Consider the following 11,995-nt stretch of genomic DNA (forward strand, 5'->3'; position numbering starts at 1 on the left):
TTCCTCAAGCACGTCTTCAATGGCTTCAGTCACCATTCCAAATGCGGATGATCCCACTACTCCACTGGTAGTTGTTAATCTCACCAACATCCTAAAACTAACAACTACCAACTATTTGTAACACCTTAAATCTTAACCCAAAATTTTCATTTTTAAATTACTAAAATTAAGATTTCACAACCAAGTTATCAAATACATACTATCCCAAAACAACCAGTATCACAAATATCAGAGTTCATAAAATTGTTCCAGTAGTAAATCTCCCAGCAAGTGTGTACAATCAGACCTTCGCCTTCTCGCGGTCCTTGGAAGTACCTGTCACATATAAATCAACAACTGTAAGCACAAAGCTTAGTGATTTCCCCAAGATACCACATACAACACAACATAAAATAAACAGCTATGGGTTATCAGCAACCCTGGGGACTATCAGCAGTCCTAGTGGGCTAACAGCATGCCCTGTGGGTTATCAGCTAGGGGTGGAATTGGTACGGTACCGATTATTTTTTGCCTAAACCATGTACCGTACCAATTGTAGTTGGTATAAATTTTTTGCTACCACTACCGTACCAACTATAGTTGGTACCAACTTGTTTGGCTACCAATAAGCTCGGTTGGTACAAGTTGGTAATGGTATATATCAAGATGTATGAGAAATTTGTAAATAACGATTTACATGTTCTTGAACATTGTGAAATGTGAATGAGGTTTTGTGAATTCGAGTTTGGTAATGGTTGGGATTCAAAAGTCGATCCAAAAAGATTTTATTAATGTCTACCATGAGTTTATAATTTCAAATACCAGAGGAAAATTGGACACGCTATCATTAGTTTAAAACTTTAAGCTTTACTAATACATTGAATGCTAATATAATATTAAACACCAAACATATTAAAACTTTAAATATGCAATATATATATATATATATATATATATATATATATATATATATATATATATTGAATTGGTTGGTTGGTATTATCGTGGTATTGAAAATTTTGTACCACTACCGTACCATGATTCCTCAATTGGTATGGTACTACCAACCAAACATGTTGGCTACCAAACATATTGGTTACCAACATTTTTGGTTTGGTTGGTAACATGTTGGTTGGTTTTCCGTGGTACATATTTGACAGCCCTATTATTAGCAACCCTGGAGACTATCTACAGTCCCAATCACATATACACAGCATAACATAATCATAACATCTAGACCCAGCTGGTCAGTACAAATACAGCTATTCTACCATACAGGTAAGAATAAATGAGGAGACTCACCTGATATTGACGACAAATAAATCTCACACCCGAACTGCCGGATCTAGACTCTGCCTAATCAACAAAATAATTAACCTTAACTAATAATAAAGGTCCAAAGCCCACTTGTGAGTCCAAATCCCACAACTAAATCTCCTAAGGGGAAAAAATACTATTTTTCCCTTCTCATGGTCCAAAACCCCAAATCTTGACCAAAGGTCAAAAGTCAACTGCCCAGCGAGTACGCTGGGCGTACCACTTCTTACGCGGGGCGTACAACGAAATCAGCATCCATCGGGGGCATAACCGGCTACATGGGGCGTAGCCAGGAGTACGCCCGGCGTACTCCGTCTGCCTCTACTTCCACCAACTTAGTGTCTTAATCACTTAAGACAACTAGCCCAACCTTAGATCTGACTATTCTAAGATGTCTTAAACCATAAAGTCGTTGGCTTTAAGCCTTTTCATGGCTAGGAAGGACCCAATGCAATAACTTTAACTTGTAACACACTCTAAGCTACTATACTCATGCATGAACCAAAAGGAATAATCAAGCAACCATTTTTATGAATCCATAGGTCCTAAAATGCATGAAAGGACGACTACAATTTCCTGGAGTGCTCCAAACTCATAAAGGTCCAATCTTGGGGACAAAAGTTCATAAAACTTCAACCATGAAGATCTAATGAAAAGCTTGCCAAGGTATAGACTTTGTACCTGAAAATGATGCACAAAGAGGAAAGGTTTTTGGATCTTCAAGCTTGCTAGCACCCACTCCTTCTTCTCTAGTCTCATTCTTCCACTACAAGCACCAAGAACACTCAAAAACTTGCAAAAGCTCACACAAGCAAGACAACTCAGGATTAGGGTTTTAGGCAGGGTTTGGTGGATGATAAGGATGATCAAATGAAGACATAATGTTCTTTAAATAGGGGCAACCCTTAAGATTAGGGTTTGAAGTCTGGGCTAGTACGTCTGACGCACCACATGTATGCCTAGCGTACTATTTGGTCATCCGTGTTCCAAACTGCATAAGTATGTTGCGCGTACTCTTACGTACACCCTCCGTACAACCAATTTGCAAGCCATTCACTCTAAGGGACCAAATGTGCCACTTTTGATAAAGATTCAATAATCAATAAAAAGTACCTAAAATCAGGATGTTACACTATTTGTCATGGAAAATCCAAATCGAAGCAACCCTCATTGGATACGGTCTCTTGAAGTTCCTAGATGGTACCTTTCCAGCACCATCTCCTACTGTTACCACTACATCAACTACAGTTGCATCCACCACCACTACGAATCCTGCTTATACTACTTGGATTCAGCAAGACAAACTCCTTTTTGGAGCACTTATTAGCAGCCTGGAACCAACCCTTGTTCCACTCATATCTCGATCAATAACTAGCAAAAATGCATGGGAAACACTTGCCAACACATTTGCTAGACAATCGCGTGGTCATCTCAAATCTGTCAGATCCAATTTGAAGGCCATTACCAAAGGCTTTCAATCAATCACAGAATACATGAATGGCATAAAGATGTGTACCGGTCAACTAGCCATTCTTGGTGAACCTATGAATCCAGAAGACATCACAGATAAAGTTCTTGATAGCCTTTGAATCTAGCTATCAAGGAGTCACTGATGTTGTTCATGCTCATGATACACCGATTAGCTTTAATGAACTTCATGAAAAATTATTGAATAGAGAGCTTTCTATCAAATCACAAACCACTTCTCTTAATCTCCTAGCTACTGCTCATGCAACCACCATTAGATCTACTTACCCTCTTCCACAAAACAATTACCGATTGCAACATCCCTACAAAAACAACTCTGCTACCAGACGTTCCAACATGACCAACACAACAGGGTATCAAGGAAAATGTCAGTGATGTCATACCTTTGGTCACTCTCTTCAAAGATGTCCAATCTTCCAAGCTAGTTTTCCCAATATCCGCACACCTCAAAGGCCCAAAACCAATCAGTCACCATCCCCGTCTACTAACCAGTCCACTCCACAAGCCTATGTTGCTACTACTGGCTCATCTGAACATTCTCCATGGCTACTAGATATAGATGCCTCTCATTATGTTACCCATGATCTAGACTTCATCATCCGTATGATGGCTTGGAAGAAATAATCATTGGGAATGGCACGGGTGTTCCCATCACTCACATTGGTTCATTCTCCATTCCCACCTCTTCCAAATCTTTATCTTTATTAAATGTTTTATGTGCTCCTACTATGAATCATAACATTATGTACATCTATCAGTTATGTCTTCATAACAATCTTCTAATTGAATTTTCATTAGATGATTTTGTTAAAGGATTGTCCTACGGGGGTTCATCTTCTCAAGGGACCGGTTAAACAAGGCATTTATGAATGGCCTTCTGCAACACCCATTCGAGCATTTTCAAGTGTTAAAGCTTCAACAATAAATCGGCACCATCGTCTAAGATATCCATCTCAATATACTTTCAATACTTTAGTATCTACCTTTCAGCTTTAGATTTCTAGTGATCTTTCTTTCAATTGCAATGCGTGTCAATGTAATAAAAGTCATAAACTTCCTTTTGGTTCCAATACTTTACAGTCTCATGCACCTCTTGATCTTCTTTACATAGATTTATGGACATCTCCAGTTTATTCTCTTGATGGGTACAACTACTATGTCATTTTTTTATCATTTTGCTAAGTACATTTGGTTTTACCCTCTTAAAAGAAAATCCGATACAAAGTTGACTTTTGTTCGATTCAAAGCTTTAGTTGAAAATTATTTTGGTAAAACCATCAAAAGTCTTTACTCTGACAATGTGGGGGGGGGGGATATCAAGCTTTAGAAACTTATTTTACAATCAATAGTATCTCTCATCTCACATCTCCACCCTATACACCTAAGCACAATGGTTATGCTGAAAGACGTCATCGTCATATTGCTGAAACAGGACTTTCTATACTTGCTCATTCTAAACTTCCTTTAAGTTTTTGGTCTTATGCCTTCACCACTGCTACATACCTCATTAATAGACTTCCTACACATACTCTCTCAAATCAATCACCGTTTCATCGTCTTTTCGGGTCACCTCCTAATTATCTTAAACATCGCAGCTTTGGATGTCTTTATTATCTGTGGTTAACACCTTATACACAACACAAAATGGACCTAAAATTTGTTCCCTGTATTTTCATTGGATACTCTAAAACTCAAAGTGCCTATCATTGTTTAGACCCTATCACTCATAAGGTCTACACTTCTCGCCATGTACGATTTGTAGAAACTGAGATTCCATATGCTAATTTGATAGCTCAAAAGAACATATAACATACAGCTTCTCCCGATAAGTGGAGTAATATGGCAATTCCTATCCTCTTGACTATAATTCCAACACATGCGAATGGTTCCAACTCATTCTCGCCAACCCACAGAAACCAATCACCACCAACAGTAACCCAAAACACATCACATACTCCTACACCAATTTTAGAACCCAACCAACAGCCCTCAAATAGCTTCACTTCAAGTAACAACTCTCCATCAACTCAAAACAACCCTCCATCTCCCATTACGGGTATTTTAACACGTGCCAAAAAACAACATTCACAAACCTAATCCCAAATACAATTACAATACCATTCTTCAGTCAAAACACATTGAACCCACCAGTCAAACTCTCAAAGACCCTCTCTGGAAAAAAGCTATGGTTGAAGAAATTGAAGCTCTTCACAAACTTGGAACCTAGGATTTAGTGTCACCCGATAAGAAACAAAACCTTATCAAATGTAAATGGGTGTTTCGAATAAAATACAATCCTGATGGTAGCATGCAACGGTACCGAGCTTGATTAGTTGCAAAAGGTTTTCAACGACCTGGAATTAACTACACCGAAACATTCAGTCCTGTAGTGAAACCAACTCCCATTCGTACCTTACACACTCTAGTTGTAACAAACAATTGGCATCTTTGGCAGCTTGACATCAATAATGCATTCCTAAATGGCACGCTTCATGAGGAGGTTTTTGTTGGGTTTTGAGCATAACAACATCCTATGGTGTACATGCACCCCTAATTGCTTTGGATCTAGGTTTTTCTAATTTGAACATACAACATTGAATACCAAAGCAATAACCCTATGACTAGCATACATATATCGAAAATCACATATGATTAGAGTTAGAAACTTTACCTCACTTGTTATATTGTAATAACAAGAATTCCTTGACCTTTGAAAGCTTAGTGCCCCAAGTGTTGCACCTTTAATGGAGTCACAAACACCACTAGCAACAAGGAAGAACAAGAGAGAGAGAGAGAGAGAGAGGAGGAGGAGGCTTCAAAAGTCGGCTAGGGTTCCTTCTAAAGGCATAGGTCGATTTTGAGAGTCATTTGGGGTTCCTTTTATAGTTGAGGATTACTAGGGTTTTCAACTTGGAAACCCTAATTCCCTTGCTTAGGCCCTAAGCAACATATGGACTCCCATTGGACAAGCCTTGGACGAAATCTTTATGGACTCTCATATAGATTTCGTCCACCTTATACCAATAAGGTCCATAAGCACAAACTATAAATATTACTGATTTACATAATCAGTTCCCACTAATTTAATCAGTCTCTTTTGATCACCAAATTAATTTCTGATCAATACTAATTAAATAATATGATTTCTCAATTAATATCTTATTCTTATAATATATTAATAAATCATAATTAATCCTCTTTCTCCATAATTCATCCTATCAGTTGCTATGGTGAAGGCAACCCAAAAGGACTATGCTCATAATCAAATCAAGTACATACCAAAAATAGTTATGGGCTTAGACACCTAATCCAACAGTTTTTATGTCGCGACCATATGGGTTCACGGATGTGAACTTTCCTACTCACGTGTGCAAACTCCGAAAGGCTATTTATTGGCTAAAACAAGCCCCTAAGGCTTGGTATACGGAACTCACAAAATTTCTTCTTGTCTTTGGTTTCAAAAGATCGATTGTTGATGCATCACTATTCATCTATAATTAATCCACCAACCCTCTTTATCTCATTTTGTACGTGGATGATATTATTATCACCAGTCCAAATGCTACTAATCTTGATGTTTTTATCAAAAGTTTGGCCAATAGATTTTCATTGAAAGATTTTGGAACTTTATCTTATTTTATTGGAGCTGAAGTTACACCTACACCAAAAGGTCTATTTCTTAGTCAAATGAAGTATATTATGGATCTTCTTGAACGTTTCAATATGCAATATGGAAAACCAACTTCAACACCTGTGGTTGCTAATCCTCCTTTAACGTTAATGTCGAGAGATCTTCTAGATGATCCAGATGATCCAACTGAGTATTGGGCAGCAGTTAGAAGTCTTCAATATCTTACATTAACAATACTTATGTCTTATATGCTGTCAACAAGTTGTCACAGTACATGCACAAGCCACGCAATACGCATTGGGCAGCGGTTAAACGCCTCTTCTGATATCTTTGTGGTACATTGGAAAAAGGAATTCATATTGTTCGTGATTCACCATTTACTCTACACGCTTTTGCTGATGTCGATTGGGCAATGAACAAAGATGACTACACTTCAACTACGGGTCACATTGTCTTTCTTGGTAAAAATCATATCACTTGGAGTTCTAAGAAGCAAAAATCGGTAGCCCGGTCTTCTACCGAAGCAGAATATAAAGTTGTAGCAGCAACTATTGAACTAATGTAGGTCCAAAATCTTCTCAGCGTAATTGGCTTTGCTGTCTCAACTACTCCAGTTGATAACTGTTGTGATAATACTGGAGCTACAAACCTTTGCACAAATCCGATTTTTCACTCGAAAGCATATCACTTCATCCGGGAACAAGTTCAAAATGGCACATTACGGGTTTCACATGTCCGTTCAAGTGATCAACTTGCTGATTTTTTAACAAAGCATCTATCCCGTCCTCAACTTGAATCACTAGTTTTCAAGATTGGTTTCACAGAAAGATCACCCATTTTGAGGGGGCATATAAGAGATAAAGATAAGAATACTCATTCAAGATATTGGTTCCTATATTTTAGGATATTATACTTCTGTTCCACTTTTGTAGCATATGTTATGTATCATATATATACCCCTTTATCAATAGTATATTTATCTTGCTTCTCAATACTCCCGTATCCTCTTCATAGCTGACCCCATTGCTTGTTCTCATAAGTGATAGGTTTTAGAGCCAATCACACTATGTAACTCAATAATATCACAGATTTTAATATATGTGTGTGTGTTAATAGGAAATACCACATCAGCGTTAAAGAGTTCTGTGCATCTTTCTTTTTTGTTGATATGTTTGCGGAACCTTAACCAAGGCACATGATACCAACATATACCAGGATTTCTGATTTGGCTGATTTGATTAATGATATACGATATGATATCTTGACTTGAAATCAGTTTCATGAGAAAAATTAAACAAAACACAACCGATAAACCATATACTAATACTAGGAAACAAAATAGATCACTTCTCTTCTCAAGGGCAATTGCTTAAATTAACAATACAAATATTTAATTTTATGTAAGCTTCAACTAATCAAACTTTGATCAACCCATGACTAAATAAATCACTCTCACAAAACCCATAAAAAAAAAAAAGCAAATGACCATGAATCAGGTACAGAAGCTCACAGGAAATAATCAGGTGTTCGTCTTGTTACATCTGGTTCTCCTCTCCTTGGAGCAGGATCAAACTGCAACATTATTTAATCAATTTTAAATTTACTTATTTCACATGTATATATATTTATTATTCAAGTGTCACAAAATATTTAAAATTATTTTCAATTTATGACCTGGATAAACGTGTGACCCTTGCAATCATCCACTTCCAAAATAGACGCCATATTCCCACATCGATAGCAATAATTCGGTGCACTAAATATAGTCACAACCTTTTGCTCCTGTCAAACAAATTTTTTATTTTTTATAAAAAGTTCACTACTTAAATTAAAAAACATAAACCAAAAAATAAAATATTACATGTCCCCAGTTGAATCCCTCCATGACCAGCTGATGAGCTCTAGCAATAAGCTTCAATCCGTTTGTATGATTAAATTGCTCAGAAATATCCTACAAAAGTTTATGTTACAAATATATATACACAAAAAATGTTTATAAAAAAAAAGGGAGAGAGATTTATTAATTATTATTACCTGGCCAAAAGTGTATCCGGCTCCACGGGGCGAAATTCCCCACCCGCATCTGTCATCCGGGTCGGACCATAAAAGATCACACATCGGACCTTCATGTGGGACCTCTTGCACTCGATCAAAATTTCTTATACTATCAAGAGTTTCAATTGAAGGTGACAAACCACCATGAAGGCAGAATATTTCTGATTCAACCTAATATAGTAATAAAAATATATAACAAATTTTTAAATTTGTACATTTATATAGTAACAAATAATAAGCATAATATACTATTAGTCTATTACTAACCAATGCTGTTAATGGGAAGTAATCAAACAGATCTGTAAAAGTCTTCCAAACATTAGCACTCCCATACCTATAATTTATAAAAATATTTTCAGAGGCTGAAAAATAAAATCAAATATAATATTAAAAAGAAAAATTAAAAAGTTGAACTCACTTTCGAAGGCATTCATCATAAAACCCATAGACTTGAGTGATCTGTATACGAAAATTAGTTTTTATTTATTTGAATAAAAACATGAAAAATGAAAAATAAAATAAAAGTAGAATACCTGACGGCTTTCATGGTTTCCTCTTAAAATTGTGATGCGTTGAGGGTAACGAACTTTCAGAGCCACCAACAGCTGAAAATAAAGAGTTGAATTTTACAATTTTTTAAATCAACCTTTTTATTTTTTATTATTTTATAAAAATAAAAAAAAATAGTAAGATATGTGCTTACTGTAACAGTTTCGACAGAGTAATATCCTCGATCAACATAATCTCCCATAAACAAGTAATTTGTATCTGGGCACTGCCATTGAAATTGAAAAATTAGAAATATAGATAAATAATATTTTAAAATATAAAAAAGAATTTTTTTTTGACAAATACCTTTCCTCCTATGCGAAAAAGTTCAGCAAGATCATGAAATTGCCCGTGAATATCACCACAGATAGTCACAGGGCTTTTTACTGGCTGCAAAAGGGAAAATCCAAACAATTTAAAATTATAATAAGAAAAGGTGAAAATAAATATTTTTTTATATTAAAAATTAGGGGAAAAAAAGTCATACCTGAACATTGCTTTCAGCCATTAGTATCTCTTTCGCCTTCTCACATAAGGTCTTAACCTACATCCATATATAAAATATTTACAATCTTTTTATTAAAATGAATAGTCATGTGTTATTTGACATCAATTCCAAATAGAAGGGTAAAATGGTCATTTATTTTGAGTTAGTCATGTACATACCAGCATCCTGATAGGTCTTGCAATAATTATGATTTATGAACCTTTTTTAAACAGATAAAAGTTCTGAAAACTATGTTGATAATTACTCCTTTAAGTATATAATGTAACACCCTATTAAGAAATGTTATATATGGTTTAAGATTTCTTAAGAATTCATCAATGAATCGTTGTGTTTCTTTTTGTTTTTTCTAAAGAGTTGTATACATAACGTAACAAATGTTTCTTTTTTGGACTGAATGAACAGGTAAATGACCATTTTATCCTTCTTTATAGAAAAGGATGGTAATAACAAATGACTGTTTATCAAAGACTTGTTATTGATCATAGTTTATTTTCCATAAATAATAATAATACAAACATATTTATATTTAATTAGAGTATGATTATTAACTTAAATTGAACACGAGAAGTAACCAATTAACCATGATACTAATAATAATTAAACCAAAGATAATAAGAATTGTGTTTAGTGTGGATAAATTTCAACTTTATCACATATGTTGAGCTAAGATGATTTTGCATTGGTTTTGATCTTAAAAAGTTAGTTGACTTCAGTTATCAAAATTACATGAGGAGAAAACCATAACTGCTTTGTGTCTAAATCATGTCTGAATCACAGAAGAACAAAAGGAAACAGAATAAAATCATGTCTGAATCACAGATGTATCTTCCAACTAATACTTGAAATTCCTATGGCCATTTATTGGATGATGACATATTTATGTTGTTATGAAATAGAACAAGAAACCACTCAGATAACGTGGCATGAAACGTACCAGTTAACTAATTTCTAGTTTTGTTACAAGTTTCAAATGTACTTCTATCTCTTTTGGTTACAAAATTCAGAATGTAATTGTTATTTTAGGAAATGATGAATAAGTTTCACGTATTTAGCAATTAGTTTTCGGAAATTCTAGAAGTGGATAAATACCCCATCAAACATTCAAAAGTCACAATGCAGTTCTTTATTTAGAATGGAGGAAGTAAACGCTAAGCACACAATAAATTACCTATAAAAAGATTTGCAAAAGTAGTCATTTAAGTCGGACTAATGAACAAGTTAGCACAAGTTGAAATTTTGTTAGCGCTTTACTAACATCAAATTTGCAGAACCCTAGTGCCCTCGTAAGATGCAATCCCAGATCCATTAGAAATCACACATAGAATTCGAGAATTATAACAAAGATGTAACTTAAAAACAAAGAAATTAACTAAATTTCAAACAGAAAGAGAGCGATGGAGAAAGTTAACCTCAGGCTCGGTTAAGGGCTTGCACTGCATGAGCTGTGATATCTGCTCGTCCAGGTTCCCATGGGTGTTCGAAGCCAGATCCACACTCATCTTCTTATATAAATATTATGTGTGTTTATACATATAATCACATAGGGTTTCGAATTCAATCGATCGTTCTATCGATCAAAATGCTTCCCAATTGAATACACAATCAGAAATAAACATGAACAAGAATGAAACCCTCGTTAATCGTCGAGTTTGTTCTTTTGTTTAGATATATTTCAGATGACCTCCTTTAATGTTATTGAAATATCAAATTCAGTCCTTTATCTTTGTTTCATATTAAACTGTTGTGCAAATTATGCTAAGGTGGTGTTGTTTGTTTTTTCGAAGCGAAACTGTCTTAAGTCTGCGGACCACCTCTGCAGCCCTCTGCAGCAGAAGAGGTGGACCAAAGTGCTGCAGACTATAATAAGAAGCATGTTTGTTTTTTTAACGTCTGCAGGCTGCTGCAGATATTAAAAAATTTAAAATAAAGTAATTTAATAAACCGAAAATAGTTTTTTAATACCAAAAATTTAATAATTGTAGTCTTAAAACATTGAAATAAAATTTAAACAACCAAATTAGTCTTACAATAACATTTTTAAATAAAATTCATACAACCAAACTTTAATAATTCTCATTCCATATTTTGCATCAATTGTTCGGCAATTTCATCCCGTAACTGGGTCATATATCCACGGTCCGCTGCAGTACCATGTGTTGGAATCTCATCTTCATCATTATCAACGACTGCATTTTTATTCCGAACCAAGACATTTGGTTCATCATATCGTGCAAAATACCCATCACGTAGTCTCTCTCTTCTTATAAAATTATAAAACACAAAACATGCTAGGATAATGTTTCGTTGTGTAACCAACGAGAATGGTGTCATCCTCTTCAATATAAGTTTATGATTTCAGCATATAAATATATGATTTCAGCAAAGATTTATGATTTTACCAAACATTCATACCAAATTCACCACAAAAATTCATAAACCAAAACATAAATTTGAGCAAAAAATTTGTT

At 35.0% G+C, this 11,995-nt stretch overlaps 1 protein-coding gene across 1 annotated transcript; it reads right to left on the reverse strand.

The window, feature by feature from the left end:
- Positions 1-7,762: 7,762 nt before the first annotated feature.
- Positions 7,763-11,167, reverse strand: LOC145105726 (serine/threonine-protein phosphatase PP2A-2 catalytic subunit-like). The gene is made up of 11 exons (XM_079042806.1): positions 10,937-11,167; positions 9,507-9,563; positions 9,326-9,409; positions 9,174-9,245; positions 9,004-9,075; positions 8,889-8,929; positions 8,738-8,804; positions 8,450-8,641; positions 8,277-8,366; positions 8,090-8,197; positions 7,763-7,987 (listed from the first exon to the last, which is right to left on the reverse strand). The coding sequence occupies exons 1-11, from the start codon at positions 11,024-11,026 to the stop codon at positions 7,922-7,924; spliced, it is 939 nt and encodes a 312-aa protein (XP_078898932.1). The 5' UTR covers positions 11,027-11,167; the 3' UTR covers positions 7,763-7,921.
- Positions 11,168-11,995: the final 828 nt, after the last annotated feature.

The sequence above is a fragment of the Lactuca virosa genome, chromosome 4, assembly GCF_052849685.1.
Source record: "Lactuca virosa cultivar CGN04683 chromosome 4, Lactuca_virosa_CGN04683_v6, whole genome shotgun sequence".
Classification (NCBI taxonomy): domain Eukaryota; kingdom Viridiplantae; phylum Streptophyta; class Magnoliopsida; order Asterales; family Asteraceae; genus Lactuca; species Lactuca virosa.